Source organism: Taeniopygia guttata, chromosome 4 (assembly GCF_048771995.1).
Source record: "Taeniopygia guttata chromosome 4, bTaeGut7.mat, whole genome shotgun sequence".
Lineage (NCBI taxonomy): Eukaryota > Metazoa > Chordata > Aves > Passeriformes > Estrildidae > Taeniopygia > Taeniopygia guttata.
This window is the reverse complement of record NC_133028.1, coordinates 1,813,294-1,834,959: the sequence shown is the minus strand read 5'-3', so window position 1 is coordinate 1,834,959 and position 21,666 is coordinate 1,813,294. Positions and strand designations below refer to the sequence as shown.

Sequence of the window (21,666 nt, the reverse complement as noted above, 5' to 3'; positions counted from 1 at the left end):
ATCTGATCCCAAATCCTGATCCCCGTCCCAAATCCTGATCCCAAATCCTGATCCCCGTCCCAAATCCTGATCCCAAATCCTGATCCCCAAACCTGAACCTGATCCTGATCCCAAATCCTGATCCCCGTCCCAAATCCTGATACTGATCCCTGTCCCAAATCCTGATCCCTGTCCCAAATCCTGATCCTGATCCCCATCCCGGTCCTGATCCCTGTCCCAAATCCTGATCCTGATCCCTGTCCCAAATCCTGATGCTGATCCTGATCCTGGTCCCAAATCCTGATCCCCATCCCAAATCCTGATCCCCATCCCAAATCCTGATCCTGATCCCTGTCCCAAATCCTGATCCCCATCCCAAATCCTGATCCTGATCCCTGTCCCAAATCCTGATCCCGATCCTGATCCCCATCCCGGTCCTGATCCCTGTCCCAAATCCTGAGCCTGAATCCTGATCCTGATCCCAAATCTTGATGCCCCATCCCAAATCCTGATCCTGGTACCAAATCCACCACAATTCCCAAATCCCCACAGTTCTCACAATTCCCAATTTCCCTCCATCTCCACAATTCCCAAATCCCCCAAACTCCTACAAATCCCCAATTCCCCAATTCCCAAATTCCCAGAATTCCTACAATTTCCAAATTCCCACCGTTCCCAAACCCCCAAAATTTCCACAATTCCCAAACCCTCAAAATTCCCCCAAATCACAAAATCCCCACTGACCTTCCCGCCTGGATCCGTGGGCTCCTCGCTCACTGGAAGTTCTGAAAAGGGGGAAAAGGAGCAGCTCGACCCCACAGAATTCCCAAATTCCCTTTAACACCCTTTTCCCCCATTTTTCCCATTTTTCCCCATGTTTTTTTCCCATTTCCCCGACAATTTATCCAAATTTTTTCCCCATTTTCCCAAGTTTTTCTTAAGATTTCCCCCCCATTTTCCAGAGGATTTTTATCCCATTTCCCAACTTTTTAATTCCCATTTTAACATATTTTTTTTCCCATTTTCTTTCCCCCTTTCCCAAGTTCTTTTCCCATTTTCCCAAGTTTTTTCCCCCAAATTTCCTCCTCATTTTCCCAAAAATTCTTTTTGCCAATTTTTCCCATTTCCCCAAACTTTTTTTCCCAGTTTTTTCCCCCCATTTCCTTTTCACCACCTTTTTTCCATTTCCTTTCCCATTCCCTCTTTTTTTCCCATTTTCCCAACTTCCATCCCCATTTTTTTTCCCATTTTCCCAAACTTTTTTCCCAAATCCCCCCAGGACTTTTCCCCATTCCCCAATTTTCTTTTCCCAATTCCCCAAAAGTTTTTTTTTCCCCAATTTCCCCATTTTTTCCATTGCAGCTCCACTAAAATCACCCGGAATTCCCAAAATTCCTGAATTTCCCTGGAATTACCTGGCCTCTCCTCGGGGGCTGTTCCGGGCTCCTCTGGACTGGGGGAATTTTTGGGGTCAGAATTTTTAGGCTCGGAATTTTTGGGGTCTGAGGGCTCCGATCCCGGAGTTTCCGGCCCGGCCTCGGCGGCGGCTCCAGAATCTTCAGCCGCTGCTTTTCCTGCAGGGAAAAATTCCCGATTTTCCCATTCCCGCTGTTCCCAATTCTCGCTTTCTCCAATTCCCAATTTTCCCAATTCCCACTTTTCCCATTTTTCCACTTTTTTTCTCATTTTCTCATCATTTTCCCAAGGTTTTTCCCCATTTTTTCTCCATTTTCCCATGTTTTTATCCCATTTTCCTTTTTTCCCCCCCATTTTTCAAAGGTACTTCCCCCATTTCCCCAGGATTTTTCCCCATTTTCCCAAGATTTTTTCCCATTTTCCCCCATTTTTCCCATTTTCTTCAGCATTTCCTCATTTTTTCCCCTTTTCCCCACAGTTTATTTCCCGTTTTCCCAATGTTTCCCCTTTCCCCCCATTTTCCCAAGATTTTCCCCCCATTTTTGCCCATTTCCCCCAGGTTTTTCCCTTTTTTCCCCACATCTTTCCCCATTTTCTCAATAATTTTCCCCCATTTTCTTCCTCATTTTCCCAAGTTTTTTCCCATTTTCCCGAGGCTTTTTCCCCCATTTTCCCACTTTTCCCCCCATTTTCCCAAGGTTTTTCCCATTTTCCCAGTTTTTTTTTTCCCATTTCCCCAAGGTTTTTTCCCATTTTTCCACATTTTTTCCCATTATCCCAAGTTTCTCCCCCCATTTTTTCCCATTTCCCTAAGGTTTATTTCCCATTTTCCCAAGGTCTTTCCCCATTTCCCCCCTTTTTTCCATGTTTTTTTTGCCATTTTCCCAAGGTTTATTTCTCCTTTTTTCCCCCCATTTTCCCAAGTGCTTTTTCCCGTTTTCCCAAGATTTATTTCCCATTTTCCCCATTTTTTTCCATTTTCTTTTCCCATTTTCCCAAGTTTTTCCCTCAGTTTTTCCTCCATTTTCCCTTCCCGTTTTCCCAAGATTTTCCCAACTTTTTATCCCAATTTATTTCCCATTTTCTAAACTTTCCTTCTATTTTCTTTTCCAATTTTCCCAAGTTTTTACTTCCCATTTTCTGAGGCTTTTTAACTTTTATTTCCCAATTTTTTCCCCATTTTTTCCCCCAAGAATTTTCCCTTTTTTTTTTCCCATTTTCCCCCTCACCTCCCACATTTGAGGTTTTCTTCACTTTCTTCTCTCCCGGAATTTTCTTCACTTTTTCCTTTTTCCCTACCAAAAAAAAAAAAATCCCAAAAAATCCAAGGAATTCCAGAAATATGGGAAAAAAAAAAAAAAAGGGATTTCAATAATTTCCTGTTAAATTAAAATTAATCCAGCCAATTAATTCATTAATTAGGCAGGTTAATTAAGCACTAATGAGTGATTAATTGCTAATACCTGGCAGGGCCTTGGGGTTCTTGGTGCTGCTGCTGCTGGGGATTTTCCTGGCAGGAGAAAAAGCAGCAAAAATCAAATTATTAATGAGGAATTATTAATTAACAACCCCAATTAGTGCCGTTAGCGCTAATTAACGAGCCAGGCCTCACTTGGTGCTGGCTGGAGTTTTTTTGGGGTTCAGCACTCGCTTCTTCACCGTTTTCTTTACCTGCAAGGGGAAAATTAAAATTCATTCATGATTGGTGTTAATTCACTTTAATTAATTAATTTAAAAAAAAAAAAGAAGTGAACGATTAAATAATTCCCATGGAATCCCCTCTCAGAATTCCCAGCAGGAATTCCCTCTCAGAATCCCCACAGAATCCCCTCTCAGAATTCCCAGCAGGAATCCCCTCTCAGCATTCCCAGCAAGACTCCCAGCAGGAATTTCCAGCAGGAATAATTCCCATGGAATCCCCTCTCAGAATTCCCAGCAGGAATTCCCTCTCAGAATCCCCACAGAATCCCCTCTCAGAATTTCCAGCAGGAACTCCCAGCAGGAATAATTCCCATGGAATCCCCTGTCAGCATTCCCATGGAATCCCCTGTCAGCATTCCCAGCAGGAATCCCCGGCAGGAATTCCCAGCAGGAATCCCCTGTCAGAATTCCCAGCAGGAACTCCCAGCAGGAATCCTCTCGCAGATTTCCCATGGAATTCCCAGCAGGAATCCCATCTCAGCATTCCCAGCAGGAATTCCCTCTCAGTATTCCCAGGAAATCCCCTCTCAGCATTCCCAGGAGGAATTCCCAGCAGGAATTCCCTCTCAGCATTCCCAGCAGGAACCCCCAGCAGGAACCCCCTGTCAGCATTCCCAGATGGAATTCCCAGCAGGAACCCCCTGTCAGCATTCCCAGCAGGAATTCCCAGCAGGAACCCCAGCCAGCATTCCCCAGCAGGAATTCCCTCTCAGTATTCCCAGGAAATCCCCTCTCAGCATTCCCAGCAGGAACTCCCAGCAGGAATCCCCTGTCAGCATTCCCAGCAGGAACCCCCTGTCAGCATTCCCAGCAGGAATTCCCAGCAGGAACCCCCTGTCAGCATTCCCAGCAGGAATTCCCAGCAGCAGGAACCCCTGTCAGCATTCCCAGCAGGAATTCCCAGCAGGAACCCCCAGCAGGAACCCCCTGTCAGCATTCCCAGCAGGAATTCCCAGCAGGAACCCCCAGCAGGAACCCCAGCCAGCATTCCCAGGAGGAATTCCCAGCAGGAACCCCAGCCAGCATTCCCAGCAGGAATTCCCAACAGGAATTCCCAGCAGGATCCCCAGGCAGCATTCCCAGCAGCAGGAATTCCCAGCAGCAGGAATCCCGGGCGCTGTCCCACCGGGGCTCTCTCGGCCACGCAGACCCGGACGCGTTTCCCGTTCAGCAGCACCGGCGCCGTCTCGGCGAACTTGACGGCGGCGATCACGGCCTCCTTGTAGTTCATCTCCAGGTACGCCTGGGGCCACGGAATTCCCGGGATTCCCGGGGTTCCCGGGATTTCGGGGGGTTCAGGGAATTGGGAGGGAAAAGGGAATAAAAGAGAAAAAACGAAAAGGGGGAAAAGGGGGAAAGGGGAGTAAAGGGAATAAAGGGAGAACAAAGGGGGGAAAGGGAAAAAGAGGGAAAAGGGAAAAGGGGGAAAGGGAAAAAAGGAGAAAGGGGAAAAGGGGAAAAGAGGAAAGAGCAAAAAAAAGGGAAAAGGGGAAAAGGGAAAATTGGAAAAGGGAAAAGGAAAAAGAGAAAAAAAAGGGGAAAAGAGAAAATGGGAAAGGGGAAGAGGAAAAATCCATAAAATCCCAGAACTGCAAGAGGGAACTGCTGACCCCAATCCCAAATCGCCCGGAGGGATCTTTGGGAACGCTGGATCCCGGACTCCCAATCCCAAACCCACATTCCCAATCCAAATCCCACATTCCCAATCCCAGTTTCCCATTCCCATGCCCACATTCCCAATCTCACATTCCCAATCCCCCAATCCCAATCCCAATCCCAAATTCCCAAATTGCCGTACCTGGTTGCGGGAGCGCAGCAGGATCAGGACGCTGACCTTCCCGAAGGGCTGCACCAATCCCAATCCCCCATTCCCAATCCCAAATTCCCGTACCTGGTTGCGGGAGCGCAGCAGGATCAGGTCGCTGACCTTCCCGAAGGGCTGCACCAATCCCAATCCCCCATTCCCAATCCCAATCCCACATTCCCAAATTCCCGTACCTGGTTGCGGGAGCGCAGCAGGATCAGGTCGCTGACCTTCCCGAAGGGCTGCACCAATCCCAATCCCCCATTCCCAATCCCAATCCCACATTCCCAAATTCCCGTACCTGGTTGCGGGAGCGCAGCAGGATCAGGTCGCTGACCTTCTCGAAGGGCTGCACCAATCCCAATCCCCCATTCCCAATCCCAAATTCCCAAATTCCCGTTTTTCCGTACCTGGTTGCGGGAGCGCAGCAGGATCAGGTCGCTGACCTTCCCGAAGGGCTGCACCAATCCCAATCCCACATTCCCAATCCCAAATTCCCATTTTTCCGTACCTGGTTGCGGGAGCGCAGCAGGATCAGGTCGCTGACCTTCCCGAAGGGCTGCACCAATCCCAATCCCCCATTCCCAATCCCAAATTCCCAAATTCCCAAATTCCCGTACCTGGTTGCGGGAGCGCAGCAGGATCAGGTCGCTGACCTTCCCGAAGGGCTGCACCAGCCGCTTCAGGTCCTGCTCAGAGAATCCCGAGTCCGGCAGCTCCGAGATCTGCAGCACCGTCCCGCAGCTCAGCAGCTCCTCCCGCAGCAGCTGCGCGGCCACAGAGACGGGGTGAGGGGGCAGAATTCCCAAAAATTCCCAAAAATCCCGAGTGACTGGGTACAACCCCCAAAAATCCCATGAGTCAGCAGTGCAGAATTCCCAAAAACCCCTAAAAATCCCCAAAATCCCCCAAACCCGGATTGTTTTGGGAACCCCAGGAATTCCCACCAACCCCAGGAATCCCCAAAACCCCACAAACCCCAGGAATCCCCAAACCCCACAAACCCCAGGAATCCCCAAACCCCCCAAACCCCAGGAATCCCCCCAAAAACTCCCAAACCCCAAGAATCCCCAAACCCCACAAACCTCAAACCCCAGGAATTCCCACAAACCCCAAGAATACCCAAACCTCCCAACACCCCAGGAATCCCCAAACCCCACAAACCCCAGGAACCCCCAAAACCCTCAAACCCAGTAAGTTCCCCAAACCCCAGGAATTCCCAAAAACCCACAAACCCCAAGACTCCCCAAACCCCAAAAACCCACAAACCCCAGGAATTCCCACAAACCCCAGGAATTCCCACAGACCCCCCAAACCCCAAGAATACCCAAACTCCACAAACTCCAGGAATTCCCAAAAACCCCACAAGTTCCCCAAACCCCAAAAAACCCAGGAATCCCCAAACCCTGTAAGTTCCCCAAACCCCAGGAATTCCCAAAAAACCCACAAACCTCAAGACTCCCCAAACCCCAAAAACCCCACAAACCCCAGGAACTCCCCCAAATCCCAGGAATCCCCAAACCCCCCAAACCCCAAGAACACCCAAACCCCCCCAAACCCCTCAAACCCCAGGAATTCCCACAAATCCCAGGAATCCCCAAACCCCCCAAACCCCAAGAACACCCAAACCCCCAAACCCCAGGAATTCCCACAACCCCAGGAATTCACAAACCCCACAAACTCTACAAATTCCCCAAACCCCCCAAACCCCAGGAATTCCCAAAACCCCCACAAGTTCCCCAAACCCCAAAAAACCCAGGAATCCCCAAACCCTATAAGTTCCCCAAACCCCAGGAATTCCCAAAACCCCACAAACCCCAAGACTCCCCAAACCCCAAAAACCCCAAAGCCCAGGAACTCCCCCAAACCCCACAAGTTCCCCAAACCCCAGAAACCCCCAAATCCCACAAGTCTCCAGCACCCCACAAACCCCAAAGCCCAGTAACTCCCCCAAACCCCCCCAAGTTCCCCAAACCCCACAAACCCCAAGAATACCCAAACCCTACAAACTCCAGGAATTCCCAAAAACCCCACAAGTTCCCCAAACCCCAAAAAACCCAGGAATCCCCAAACCCTGTAAGTTCCCCAAACCCCAGGAATTCCCAAAAACCCACAAACCCCAAGACTCCCCAACCCCCAAAAACCCCAAAGCCCAGGAACTCCCCCAAACCCCACAAGTACCCCAAACCGCAGAAACCCCAGGAATCCCCAAACCCCACAAACCCCAAGACTCCCCAAACCCCACAAACCTCAAACCCCAAGAATTCCTACAAACCCCACAAGTACCCCAAACCCCAGAAACCCCAGGAATCCCCAAACCCCACAAACCCCAAAGCCCAGTAACTCCCCCAAACCCCCCAAGTTCCCCAAACCCCCACAAACCTCAAAAATCCCCAAACCCTCCATATTCCCCAAACCCCCCAAACCCCAGGAATTCCCACAAACCCCAGGAATCCCCAAACCCCACAAACTCTACAAATTCCCCAAACCCCCCAAACCCCAGGAATTCCCCCAAATCCCAGGAATTCCCACAAACCCCCCAAACCCCAAGAATACCCAAACCCCTCAAACCCCAGGAATTCCCACAAACCCCCCAAACCCCCAGAATACCCTAGGAATCCCCAAACCCCAAGAATACCCAAACCCCACAAACTCCAGGAATTCCCAAAAACCCACAAACCCCAAGACTCCCCAAACCCAAAAACCCACAAACCCCAGGAACTCCCCCAAACCCCCCAAGTTCCCCAAACCCCCACAAACCCCAAAAATCCCCAAACCCTCCATATTCCCCAAACCCCCCAAACCCCAGGAATTCCCAAAAACCCCAGGAATCCCCAAACCCCACAAACTCTACAAATTCCCCAAACCCCAGGAATTCACAAACCTGAGGAATTCCCCCAAATCCCAGGAATTCCCACAAACCCCCCAAACCCCAAGAATACCCAAACCCTACAAACTCCAGGAATTCCCAAAAACCCCACAAGTTCCCCAAACCCCAAAAAACCCAGGAATCCCCAAACCCTGTAAGTTCCCCAAACCCCAGGAATTCTCAAAAACCCACAAACCCCAAGACTCCCCAAACCCCAAAAACCCCAAAGCCCAGGAACTCCCCCAAACCCCACAAGTACCCCAAAGCCCAGAAACCCCAGGAATCCCCAAACCCCAGAAACCCCAGGAATCCCCAAACCCCACAAACCCCAAAGTCCAATAACTCCCCCAAGCCCCCCAAGTTCCCCAAACCCCCACAAACCCCAAAAATCCCCAAACCCTCCATATTCCCCAAACCCCACAAACCCTAGGAACCCCCAAACCCCACAAACTCTACAAATTCCCCAAACCCCAGGAATTCACAAACCCTCTAAGTTCCCCAAACCCCATGAATTCCCAAAAACCCACAAACCCCAAGACTCCCCAAACCCCAAAAACCCCAAAGCCCAGGAACTCCCCCAAACCCCACAAGTACCCCAAACCCCAGGAATCCCCAAATCCCACAAGTCTCCCGAACCCCACAAACCCCAAAGCCCAGTAACTCCCCCAAACCCCCCAAGTTCCCCAAACCCCACAAACTCCAAGAATACCCAAACTCCACAAACTCCAGGAATTCCCAAATCCCCACAAGTTCCCCGAACCCCAAAAAACCCAGGAATCCCCAAACCCTGTAAGTTCCCCAAACCCCAGGAATTTCCAAAAACCCACAAACCCCAAGACTCCCCAAACCCCAAAAACCCCAAAGCCCAGGAACTCCCCCAAACCCCCCAAGTTCCCCAAACCCCACAAACCCCCAAAATCCCCAAACCCTCCATATTCCCCAAACCCCACAAACCCTAGGAACCCCTCAAACCCTATAAGTTCCCCAAACCCCACACTCACCCTATTATAGGGTTGACTCTTCCCAGCCGCTTCATCATCCTCCTCCTCCTCCTCCTCCTTGTCGGTTTTTGGGGTCGCTCCCGTTGCTTGCGAGGCTCCATCCTTGGGTGCGGCTTTCGGGGCGGCTTTTGGGGCGGATTTTGGGGTGGGTTTTGGGGCGGGTTTGGGGGTTTTGCGGGCGGCGCGGGCGGCGGGCGGCTCCGGCAGCGCCCCCTGCAGGCAGCGGTGCCGCTGGAACTCGGCCAGGAAGCGCGGCCCGAGCGAGCGCACCACGGCCTCGAGCGCGGCCCGGCCCCGGCTGCGGCTGCGGCTGCGGCTGCGGCTGCGGCTGCCTGCGGGAACAGCGAGCGGGAACACACGGTTGGCGGCGGAAATGTGGGGGGTTTTGGGGGATTTTTGGGGAATTTTGGGAATTTTTTGGGGAAAAAATTGAGAATTTTTTATTTTTGATTCTGCGCGGGGGCCTCCAGCGCGGCGCGGCCCCGGCTGCCCGAGGGGACGGAACAACGGCGACAACGGGAAGCCACGGTTGTGTGCGGAAACAATGGGAATTTTGGGCGAAAAATGGGAATTTTGGAGGGAAAATGGGATTTTTTTTGAGAGAAATTGAATTTTTTGGGGGTAAAAATGGGAAATTTTTTGGATGTTGGGGGCCACCAGCGCGGCCCGGCCCCGGCTGCCCGAGGGGACGAACAACGGGAAGCCACGGTTGTGTGCGGAAATAATGGGAATTTTGGGAGAAAAACAGGTTTTCGGGAATTTTTGGGGGAAAAATATGGGAATTTTGGGGAGAATATGGGAAATTTTTGCGTAAAAAAAAGAGAATTTTTTTGGATGTTGGAGGCCTCCAGCGCAGCTGCTTGCGGCCGCGACTGCCTGAGGGAAGAACGGCAACAACGGGAAGCCACGGTTGTGTGCGGAAACAGTGGGAATTTTGGGAGAAAAACAGGTTTTCGGGAATTTTTTGGGGGAAAAATATGGGAATTTTGGGGAGAATATGGGATTTTTTTGGGTAAAAAAAGCGAATTTTTTTGGATGTTGGGGGCCACCACCGCGGCCTCGCCCCGGCTGCCCGAGGGGACGGAACAACAGGAAGCCACGGTTGTGTGCGGAAATAATGGGAATTTTGGGAGAAAAACAGGTTTTCGGGAATTTTTGGGGGAAAAATACGGGAATTTTGGGGAGAATATGGGAATTTTTTGCGTTAAAAAAAAGAGAATTTTTTTGGATTTGGGAGCCACCAGCGCGGCCCGGCCCCGGCTGCCCGAGGGGACGGAACAACGGCAACAACGAGAAGCCACGGCTGTGTGCGGAAACAATGGGAATTTTGGGAGAAAAACAGGTTTTCGGGATTTTTTTTGGGAAAAATATGGGAATTTTGGGGAGAATATGGGATTTTTTTGGGTAAAAAAAACGAATTTTTTTGGTTATTGGGGGCAACCAGCGCGGCCCGGCCCGGCCCCGGCTGCCCGAGGGGACGGAACAGCGGCGACAACGAGAAGCCACGGTTGTGTGCGGAAACAATGGGAATTTGGGGAGAAAAATGGGAATTTTGGAGGGAAAATGGGATTTTTTTTGAGAGAAATTGAATTTTTTTGGGGGGAAAATGGGAATTTTTTTGGATGTTGGGAGCCACCAGCGCAGCCCAGCCCCGGCTGCAGCTGTCTGAGGGAACAGCGGCAACGGAATCGGCTGTTGGGTGCGGAAACAATGGAAGTTTTGGGGTTTTCGGGGAGAAAAAAATGGGAATTTTTCAGTGAAAATGGGAATTTTGGGAGAAAAAAATGGAAATTTTTTGAGAGAAATGGGGATTTTTTGGGAAAAAATGCGAATTTTTTTGGATGTTGGGAGCCACCAGCGCGGCCCGGCCCCGGCTGCCTGAGGGGACGTAACAGCGGCGACAACGGGAAGCCACGGTTGTGTGCGGAAACAATGGGAATTTTGGGAGAAAAACAGGTTTTCGGGAATTTTTTTGGGAAAACTATGGGAATTTTGGGGAGAATATGGGAAATTTTTGCGTAAAAAAAGCGAATTGTTTTGGATGTTGGGAGCCACCAGCGCGACCCGGCCCCGGCTGCCCGAGGGGACGGAACAGCGGCAACAACGGGAAGCCACGGTTGTGTGCGGAAACAATGGGAATTTTGGGAGAAAAACAGGTTTTCGGGAATTTTTTGGGGAAAAATGTGGGAATTTTGGGGAGAATATGGGATTTTTTTGGGTAAAAAAAGCGAATTTTTTTGGATGTTGGGGGCTTCCAGCGCAGCTGCTTGCGGCTGCGACTGCCTGAGGGAAGAACGGCAACAACGGGAAGCCACGGTTGGGTGCGGAAACAATAAGAATTTTGGGCGAAAAATGGGAATTTTGGAGGGAAAATGGGAATTTTTTTGAGAGAAATTGAATTTTTTTGGCGGTAAAATGGGAATTTTTTTGGATGTTGGGAGCCACCAGCGCAGCCCAGCCCCGGCTGCAGCTGTCTGAGGGAACAGCGGCAATGGAATCGGCTGTTGGGTGCGGAAACAATGGAAGTTTTGGGGTTTTCGGGGGGAAAAAAATGGGAATTTTTCAGGGAAAATGGGAATTTTGGAGGAAAAATGGGATTTTTTTTGAGAGAAATTGGAATTTTTTTGGGGAAAAATGCGAATTTTTTTGTATGTTGGGGGCCAACAGCGCGGCCCGGCCCCGGCTGCCCGAGGGGACGGAACAACGGCAATAACGGGAAGCCACGGTTGGGTGCGGAAACAATGGGAATTTTGGGCGAAAAAGGGGAATTTTGGCAGGAAAATGGGAATTTTTTTGAGAGAAATTGAAATTTTTGGGGGTAAAAATGCGAATTTTTTTGGATTTGGGAGCCACCAGCGTGGCGCGGCCCTGGCTGCCCGAGGGGACGGAACAACGGGAAGCCACGGTTGTGTGCGGAAACAGTGGGAATTTTGGGAGAAAAACAGGTTTTCGGGATTTTATTTTGGGAAAAATATGAGAATTGTGGGTAGAATATTGGAAATTTTGGGGTAAAAAAAGCGAATTTTTTTGGATGTTGGGAGCCACCACCGCGGCCCGGCCCCGGCTGCCCGAGGGGACGGAACAACGGCAACAACGGGAAGCCACGGTTGTGTGCGGAAATAATGGGAATTTTGGGAGAAAAACAGGTTTTCGGGAATTTTTCGGGGAAAAATATGGGAATTTTGGGGAGAATATGGGATTTTTTTGGGGAGAATATGGGAATTTTTTGCGTAAAAAAAGTGAATTTTTTTGGATGTTGGAGGCCACCAGCGCGGCCCGGCCCCGGCTGCCTGAGGGGACGGAACAACGGCGACAACGAGAAGCCACGGTTGTGTGCGGAAACAATGAGAATTTTGGGAGAAAAACAGGTTTTCGGTATTTTTTTTGGAAAAATATGGGAATTTTGGGGAGAATATGGGAATTTCTTGCGTAAAAAAAAAGAGAATTTTTTTGGATGTTGGGGGCCTCCAGCGCAGCTGCTTGCGGCCGCGACTGCCTGAGGGAAGAACGGCAACAACGGGAAGCCACGGTTGTGTGCGGAAACAGTGGGAATTTTGGGAGAAAAACAGGTTTTCGGGAATTTTTTGGGGGAAAAATATGGGAATTTTGGGGAGAATATGGGATTTTTTTGGGTAAAAAAAGCGAATTTTTTTGGATGTTGGGGGCCACCACCGCGGCCTCGCCCCGGCTGCCCGAGGGTACGGAACAGCGGCGACAACGGGAAGCCACGGTTGTGTGAGGAAACAGTGGGAATTTTGGGACAAAAACAGGTTTTCGGGAATTTTTTGGGGAAAAATATGGGAATTTTGAGAGAAATGGGAATTTTTTGGGTAAAAAAAGCGAATTTTTTTAAATGTTGGGGGCCGCCAGCGCGGCCCGGCCCCGGCTGCCCGAGGGGACGGAACAACGGGAAGCCACGGTTGTGTGCGGAAACAATGGGAATTTTGGGCGAAAAATGGGAATTTTGGAGGGAAAATGGGATTTTTTTTGAGAGAAATTGAAATTTTTTTGGGGAAAAATGCGAATTTCTTTGGATTTGGGAGCCACCAGCGCGGCCCGGCCCCGGCTGCCCGAGGGGACGGAACAGCGGGAAGCCACGGTTGTGTGCGGAAACAATGGGAATTTTGGGAGAAAAACAAGTTTTCGGGAATTTTTTGGGGAAAAATATGGGAATTTTGGGGAGAATATGGGAATTTTTTGCGTAAAAAAAGCGAATTTTTTTGGCTGTTGGGGGCCACCACCGCGGCCCGGCCCCGGCTGCCCGAGGGGACGGAACAGCGGCAACAACGGGAAGCCACGGTTGTGTGCGGAAACAATGGGAATTTTGGGAGAAAAACAGGTTTTCGGGAATTTTTTGGGGAAAAATATGGGAATTTTGGGGAGAATATGGGAAATTTTTGGGTAAAAAAAGCGAATTTTTTTGGATGTTGGGGGCCACCAGCGCAGCTGCTTGCGGCCGCGACTGCCTGAGGGAAGAACGGCAACAACGGGAAGCCACGGTTGTGTGCGGAAACAATGGGAATTTTGGGAGAAAAACAGGTTTTCGGGAATTTTTGGGGGAAAAATATGGTAATTTTTGGGAGAATATGGGATTTTTTTGGGTAAAAAAAGCGATTTTTTTGGATGTTGGGGGCCACCAGCGCGGCCCGGCCCCGGCTGCCCGAGGGGACGGAACAGCGGCGACAACGAGAAGCCACGGTTGTGTGAGGAAATAATGGGAATTTTGGGAGAAAAACAGGTTTTCGGGAATTTTTTGGGGAAAAATATGGGAATTTTGGGGAGAATATGGGAATTTTTTGGGTAAAAAAAGCGAATTTTTTTGGATGTTGGGGGCCTCCAGCACAGCCCGGCCCCGGCTGCCCGAGGGGACGGAACAGCGGCAACAACAGGAAGCCACGGTTGTGTGCAGAAACAATGAGAATTTTGGGAGAAAAACACGTTTTCGGGAATTTTTTGGGGAAAAATATGGGAATTTTGGGGAGAATATGGGAATTTTTTCGGTAAAAAAAGCGAATTTTTTTGGATGTTGGGGGCCACCAGCGCATCTGCTTGCGGCTGCGACTGCCTGAGGGAAGAACGGCAACAATGGGAAGCCACGGTTGGGTACGGAAACAATGTGAATTTTGGGCGAAAAATGGGAATTTTGGAGGGAAAATGGGAATTTTTTTGAGAGAAATTGAAATTTTTTGGGGAAGAAATGGGAATTTTTTTGGATGTTGGGAGCCACCAGCGCGGCCCGGCCCCGGCTGCGGCTGCCTGAGGGAACAGCGGCCACGGAATTGGCCGTTGGGTGCGGAAACAATGGGAGTTTTGGGGTTTTCGGGGGAAAAAAAAATGGGAATTTTTCGGGGAAAATGGGAATTTTGGGAGAAAAAAATGGAAATTTTTTGAGAGAAATGGGAATTTTTTGGGGGAAAGTGCGACTTTTTTTTGATTTGGGGGCCTCCAGAGTGGCCCGGCCCCGGCTGCGGCTGCCTGAGGGAACAACCGGACCCACAGTTGGGTGGGGAAACAGTGGGAATTTTGGGCGAAAAATAAGAATTTATGGGGGAAAATGGGATTTTTTGGGGGGGAAAGGGAATTTTTAGGGAAAAATGGGAATTCTTTTGGGGAAAAAATGCGAATTCTTTTGGATTTTGGGGGCTACCAGCACGGCGTGGCCCCGACTGCGGCTGCCAGAGGGAACAACGGGAACCCACACTGGGTGGGGAAAAAAAGGGAATTTTTGGAGGGATTTTTGGGACTAATAAATGGGAAATTTTTGGGAGGTTTGGAGGGAAAAAAAGAGAATTTTATATAATTTTTTTGGGAGGGGGGGAAATAGGAATTTTTAGGGGGAAAATGGGAGATTTTGGGAGGATTTTCTGGAAATTTTTGGGGGGAAAAAATGGGAATTTTTAGGGGGATTTTTGGGACTAAAAATGGGATTTTTAAAAATTTTTACACGATATTTTGGGGGGATTTTGGGACAAAAAGGAATTTTTGGGGTGGATTTTTTGGGGAACAAATGGGAGTTTTGGGGAGATTTTCTGGGAATATTAGGAGGGAAAAATGGGAATTTTTGGGGCAAAAAAAAAGGGAATTTTGGAAGAAAAAAAATGGAATTTTTTTGGGAATTAAAGAAAGAACTTTTTTTAGATTTTGGGAAAAATACAGTTTTTTTGGGAATTTTTTTGGGGAAAAATGGAAATTTTGGGAGGGAATTTTGGGAGGAAAAAAGGATTTTGTTTTGGGGAAATGTGAATTTTTTGCGGAAAAAAAAGGATTTTTAAAAAATTATTAAAATGTTTTTTGAATTATTTGGGAATTTTCTGGGAATTGTTTGGGACTCTGAGCCTCCAGTACTTACGGGCTCAGAGCCTTCCTGGGCTGCTTTATTTAGTCCTTAATTAGTCTTTAATTAGTCCTTAATTAATGCCTGGCTGCTGCACGGCTGCAGAGAACCCACAGGGCGGTTATTGGTCAGAGAATTCCCAAATTATTTCCATTTATCCCTAAAAAAATCCTGGGAATCCCAAAATTCCCACTGGGGGGAAAAACCTTTGGGATTTCCACGGAGCATTCCCAAAATTCCCATTGGGAATTGCACTGAGCAGTCCCAAAATTCCAATTATGGGTGAAAAAACATTGGGATTTCCACAGAACATTCCCAAAATTTCCACTGGGAATTGCACTGAGCATTTCCAAAATTCCCATCGGGAATTGCACTGAGCAGTCCCAAAATTTCCTTTGGGAATCCCACAGAACATTCCCAAAATTCCCATGGGGAATTGCACTGAACATTCAAAAAAATTCCTTTGGGAATTGCACTGAGCATTCTCAAAATTCCCATTGGGAATCCCACTGAGCATTCCCAAAATTCCCATCGGGAATCCCACTGAGCATTCCCAAAATTCCCTTTGGGCATGACAGAACCCTTTGGGAATCCCCCTTAATTCCCAAAATTCCTGCCAGGAATCCCCGTGAATTCCCAAAATTCCCTTTGGGGGTGACAAAAACCGTTGGGAATCCCCCTGAATTCCCGAAATTCCCTTGGGGAACCCTCCTGAATAGCCGAAATTCCCTCTGGGACTCTCCCGTGCCTCCCACGTTTCCAGGTTCCCGGGGTTCCCGGTGTTCCCCCTGTTTCTGCCTCCCGGTTCCCGGGGTTTCCGCAATTCCTGGTTTCTGCAGTTCCCGGTTCCCATTTCCCGTGGTTCCCGCAATTCCCATTTCCCACACTTCCCGCCCGCCACAATTCCCGGTTCCCGTGATTCCTGTTTCCCGTACTTCCCGGGGTTCCCGCAATTCCCGGTTCCCACTTCCCGGTCCCCACAGTTCCCGCATTTCCTGCGATTCCCGCAGTTCCCGGTTCCCGCAGTTCCCGGGGTTCCCGCATTTCCTAGTTCCCGTGGTTCCTGCAATTCCCATTTCCCGCACTTCCCGCGGTTCCCGCCTCCCGCATTTCCCGTTTCCCGTACTTCCCGGGGTTCCCGCAGTTCCCAGTTCTCATTTCCCGGTTCCCGCAGTTCCCGCATTTCCCGGTTCCTGCAGTTCCCGCATTTCCCGGTTCCCATTTCCTGGTTCCCGCACTTCCCAGTTCCCATTTCCCGGCCCCCGCAGTTCCCGGGGTTCCTGCATTTCCTGGTTCCCGTGATTCCCGTTTCCCATTTCCCGGTTCCCGCATTTCCCGGACCCTGCAGTTCCTGGTTCCCATTTCCCGGTTCCCGCCCCCCGCAGTTCCCGGGGTTCCTGCATTTCCCGGTTCCCGTGATTCCCGGTTCCCATTTCCCAGTTCCCGCAGTTCCCGGTTCCCATTTCCCGGTCCCCGCAGTTCCCGGTTCCCATTTCCCGGTTCCTGCATTTCCCGGTTTTTGCCCCCCGCAGTTCCTGGGGTTCCTGCATTTCCCGGTTCCCGTGATTCCTGTTTCCCATTTCCCGGTTCCCGCATTTCCTGGTCCCCGCATTTCCCGGTTCCCATTTCCTGGGGTTCCCACAATTCCCGGTTCCCATTTCCCGGTTCCCGCAGTTCCCACATTTCCCAGTTCCCGCACTTCCTGGGGTTCCCGCACTTCCCAGTAGCCATTTCCCGGTTCCCGGTTCCCATTTCCCGGTTCCCGCACTTCCCGGTTCCCATTTCCCGGGGTTCCCGCAGTTCCCGGTTCCCGTGATTCCTGTTTCCCATTTCCCGGTCCCCGCAGTTCCCGCACTTCCCGGGGTTCCCGCAGTTCTCGGTTCCCGCAGTTCCCGGTTCCCATTTCCCGGTCCCCGGTGTTCCCGCATTTCCCGGTGTTCCCCCGCCCCGGTTCCCGGTTCCCCTGCTGGCAGTCACCTTGCGGGGCGCGGCCGGGCCTGCGGGCGGCGCTGGGCGATCTCCGTGGCCGGGGGCTGCCGCGGGGGGCGGCGCGGGGCCGCTGCGGGGAGCGGGAGCGGCTGCGGGAGCGGGGCCGGGAGCGGGAGCGCGGGCGCGGCGGGTGCCGCGGGCTGCGGGAGCGCGGCCGCCGGGGCCGCCCGGGGCTGCGGGACCGGGAGCGGCGGCGGCGCGCGGGGCCCGCGGGGCAGCGGCGGGACGGGGACCAGCGGCTCGGGCTGCACGAACCCGAGCGGCGGCGCGGCGTGCGGTTCTCCTTGCGGTCCGCGCCGTGCCTGCGGGGCCACCGACACCGTCAGACAGCGGCAACGGGAACGGGGAGATAAGGGGGGTCTGGGGTGTGGGGTTGGGGATATGGGGTCGGGGAAAGGGAATGTGGGACTGGGGAGAGGGGAAAGGTAATACGGGATTTGGGTATATGGGATTGGGTATATGGGATTGGGGAGTGGGGATTGGGGATATGGGATTTGGAAATGTGGAAAGGGAATATGTGAATATGAAAGGAGAATGGGGGTATGGGATGGGGATTGGGGATATGGAGTTCGAAAAACAGAATGTGGGATTGGGGATATGGGATTAGGGAATGGGGAAAGGGAATATGGGACTGGGAAAGGGGAATGGGGATATGGGGTTGGGGATAGGGAATGTGGGGCTGGGGAGAGGGGAAAGGTAATACGGGATTTGGGGTATGGGATTGGGTACATGGGATTGGGGAGTGGGGATTGGGGATATGGGGAAAGGGAATATGTGATTGGGAAAGGAGAATGGGGATATGGGATGGGGATTGGGGATATGGAGTTGGGGAAACAGAATGTGGGATTGGGGATATGGGGTTGGGGATATGGGGTCGGGGAAAGGGAATGTGGGACTGGGGAGAGGGGAAAGGTAATACAGGATTTGGGATATGGGATTGGGGAGGGGGGATTTGGGGATATGGGGAAAGGGAATATGCGATTGGGAAAGGAGAATGGGGATATGGGATGGGGATTGGGGATATGGGATATGGAGTTGGGGAAACAGAATGTGGGATTGGGGAATGGGGAAAGGGAATATGGGATTGGGAAAGGGGGTCTGGGGTATGGGATTCGGGATATGGGGTCAGGGAAAGGGAATGTGGGGCTGGGGAGAGGGGAAAGGTAATACGGGATTTGGGGTATGGGATTGGGTATATGGGATTGGGGATATGGGATTGGGGAGTGGGGAATACGCGATTAGGAAAGGAGAATGGGGATATGGGATGGGGATTGGGGATATGGGATATGGGATATGGAGTTGGGGAAACAGAATGTGGGATTGGGGATATGGGATTGGGGAATGGGGAAAGGGAATATGTGATTAGGAAAGGAGAATGGGAGTATGGGATGGGGATTGGGGATATGGGATATGGGGTTGAGGAATGGGATTGGGGAATGGGGAAAGGGAATATGGGATTGGGAAAGGGGGTCTGGGGTATGGGATTGGGGATATGGGGTCGGGGAAAGGGAATGTAGGACTGGGGAGAGGGGAAAGGTAATACGGGATTTGGGGTATGGGATTGGGTATATGGGATTGGGGAGTGGGGATTGGGGATATGGGATTGGGGATATGGGACTGGGGATATGGGGAAAGGGAATATGCGATTGGGAAAGGAGAATGGGGATATGGGATGGGGATTGGGGATATGGGATATGGAGCTGGGGAAACAGAATGTGGAATTGGGGAAACGGGATTGGGGAATGGGGAAAGGGAATATGGGACTGGGAAAGGAGAATGGGGATATGGGGGTTGGGGATATGGGGTCGGGGAAAGGGAATGTGGGACTGGGAAGAGGGGAAAGGTAATATGGGGTTTGGGGTATGGGATTGGGGAGTGGGGATTGGGGATATGGGGAAAGGGAATATGTGATTGGGAAAGGAGAATGGGGATATGGGATGGGGATTGGGGAGATGGGATTTGGAGTTGGGGAAACAGAATGTGGGACTGGGGAATGGGGAAAGGGAATGTGGGATTTGGAAATGGGGAATGGGGATATGGGGTTGGGGATATGGGGTTGGGGATATGGGGTCGGGGATATGGGTTTGGGGGAAGGGAATATGGGATCAGGTATATGAGATTGGGGATTGGGGAATGGGGAAAGGGAATGTAGGATTGGGAAAAGGGGGATTGGGGATAGGGGATAGGGGAATGGGATCGTGGAAAAGGGGATTGGAATTGGGGATATGGGATTGGGGATATGGGGGAAAGGGGATGGGAACTGGGGGAAAGGGGATTTGGGGAAAGGGGATCAGGGAAATGGGAAAGGAGACTGGGGAAAAGGAATATGGGATTGGGGAAAGGGGAAAAAGGATTGGAGAAAGGGAATATGGGATTGGGGAAAAGGAATGGGGGAAAGGGGATTGGGGTAAGGGGATATGGGATTGGGGAAATGGGGATTGGCAAAATTGAATATGGGATTGGGGAGAGGGGATTGGGGAAAGAGAATATGGGAAAAGGGGGATTGAGGAAAGGGGACTGGGGAAAAGGGGAATGGGATTGGGGAAACAGAATATGGGATTGGGGAAAATAGGGATTGGGGGAAAGGGGGATGTGAGATTTTTGGGAAAAGGGAGAAATGGGGATTTGGGAAAACAGAAATTTGGGAAAGGGGAAACATGAGATTTCTGGAAAAAGGTGGAAATGGGGATCTGGGAAAAGGGGGATTTGGGAAAAAGGGGAAATGAGATTCTTGGGAAAAGGGGGATTTGGGAAAACCAGGAATTTGGAAAAAGGAGAAATGGGATTTCGAAGAAAAGGAGAATTTGGGAAAAGGGAGATGTGAGATTTCTGGGGAAAGGAAGAAATGAGAAAAAAGGGAAAAAACTGGGAAAAATGAACAAAACTGAAAAAAATCTGGATTAAACTGGAAAAAAACCTGAAAAAAATCTGGATTAAACTGGAAAAAAAACCTGAAAAAAGTCTGGATTAAACTGGAAAAAATGTAAAAATAATGGATTAAACTGGAATAAAAGGGATAAAACTAAATAAAACACAACTAAACCGGGAAATGGATAAAACTGGGGAAAAAAATGGACAAAACTGGATTAAACTGGATAAAAATGGACTAAATTGGACCAATGTGGATTAAATTGCAACAACTGGGAAAAAAACGGGAAAATGGAAAAAATTGAGTAAGATGGAAAAAATTGGATAAAACTGGAAAAAATGGACAAAACTGGACTAATCTGGATAAACTGGAAAAGGGGAAAAAAACAGAAGAAATGGAAAAACTGGATTAAACTGGAAAAAATTTGATAAAACTGGAAAATGCCTGGATAAAAATATGTGGAATTTAAGGTCCCTCCAACCCAAACTGTTGGAGAAATTCTGTGGAATTTGGGTCAAAAACCCATAAAAAGCCCTTAAATTTTATAACAAAAATGTGACCTCATGGAGAGGGGTTGGGGAAGGCAAATCAGGGAAAATAATTGGTTAAAATTAATTAATTAATTAGTAATTAAAGGAATTAAAATCACAAGGTACCTGTTGGAGGAGTGAGCCTCAGGATTCCACTCGGGATATCTGTCGATGACAAAGGGAAAAATGTCAGCAGAAAAGCCAAAATTCCCAGAAAAGAAACAGGGATTTTTCCAGATAAAAATTCCCATTTGGGATCCCAAAAGTGACAAATGTTGATTTTTGTTCATGCAAGAGGGGTTGGATGGGAATTGGGATAATGGGAATTTAGGGTTCCTCCCATCCCAAATCATTCCAGGATTTTGAAATCCCTCGGCTCTGGGAAGTGGAGAATGGAAAATTCCAGAGAAAACTCTGAGGGATTCCAAAGGGAATTCAGGTTGGAAATCCCAAAGCTTTTCTTGGGATGGGGGGAGAATCCAGGGAAATTTGGAGCTGCCCCAAATCCCTGGGAATGTCCAAGGCTGGATTGGGCAGGGCTTGGAGCAACCTGGGATAAGGGAAGGTGGGAATGGATGGGATTTAGGGAAAAATCCAGGATTCTGCTCTGGAGCCAGCCTGGGGAAACAGGGAATGTTCCCCTGGAGAAGGGAAAAATCCAGGGAATGCTCAGAGCCCCTGAAGGGGCTCCAGGAGAGCTGGAGAGGGACTGGGGACAAGGGACAGAGGGACAGGAGCCAGGGAATGGCTCCCAGTGGGAAAGGGGAGCTTGGGCTGGGATCTTGGCAAGGAATTCCTGGCTGGGCTGGAATTCCCAGAGAATCCCTGGATCCCTGGGAATGTCCAAGGCCAGGCTGGACTTTGGGGTTGGATCCACCTGGGATGGTGGGAGGTGTCCCTGCCCATGGATGGGGTTGGAATTGTTGGGATTTAAGGTCCTTCCCCAGCATTCCATGATCCCCGTGGATCCCCAATGGGTTCCCAGTGGGTTCCACATAAGATTCCTAATGGAGTCCCAGCAGATTCTCAATGGGTTCCCAGTGGATCCCCAGTAGGTTCCCAGTGGGAGTCACAATGGATCCCCAGTAGATCCCAGATGGATTTCCAGTGGATCCTCAATGGGTTCCCAATGGATCCCTGGAGGATTTCCAATACATTCCCAGTGGATTCCCAA

At 50.3% G+C, this 21,666-nt stretch overlaps 1 protein-coding gene across 6 annotated transcripts in view; it reads right to left on the bottom strand.

The window, feature by feature from the left end:
• Positions 1–21,666, bottom strand: part of ZNF638 (zinc finger protein 638) — a 54,965-nt gene that overhangs the window by 19,116 nt on the left and 14,183 nt on the right. For all 6 annotated transcript variants that reach the window (XM_072927838.1, XM_072927840.1, XM_072927841.1 and 3 more), the window contains 10 exons: positions 20,619–20,657; positions 17,082–17,395; positions 8,771–9,102; positions 5,521–5,667; positions 4,223–4,339; positions 3,008–3,066; positions 2,859–2,905; positions 2,625–2,690; positions 1,395–1,553; positions 724–764 (listed from right to left, as the gene is read on the bottom strand). In XM_072927838.1, coding sequence (XP_072783939.1) covers positions 724–764; positions 1,395–1,553; positions 2,625–2,690; positions 2,859–2,905; positions 3,008–3,066; positions 4,223–4,339; positions 5,521–5,667; positions 8,771–9,102; positions 17,082–17,395; positions 20,619–20,657 — 1,321 coding nt within the window. The remainder of the gene's footprint in view (positions 1–723; positions 765–1,394; positions 1,554–2,624; positions 2,691–2,858; positions 2,906–3,007; positions 3,067–4,222; positions 4,340–5,520; positions 5,668–8,770; positions 9,103–17,081; positions 17,396–20,618; positions 20,658–21,666) is intronic.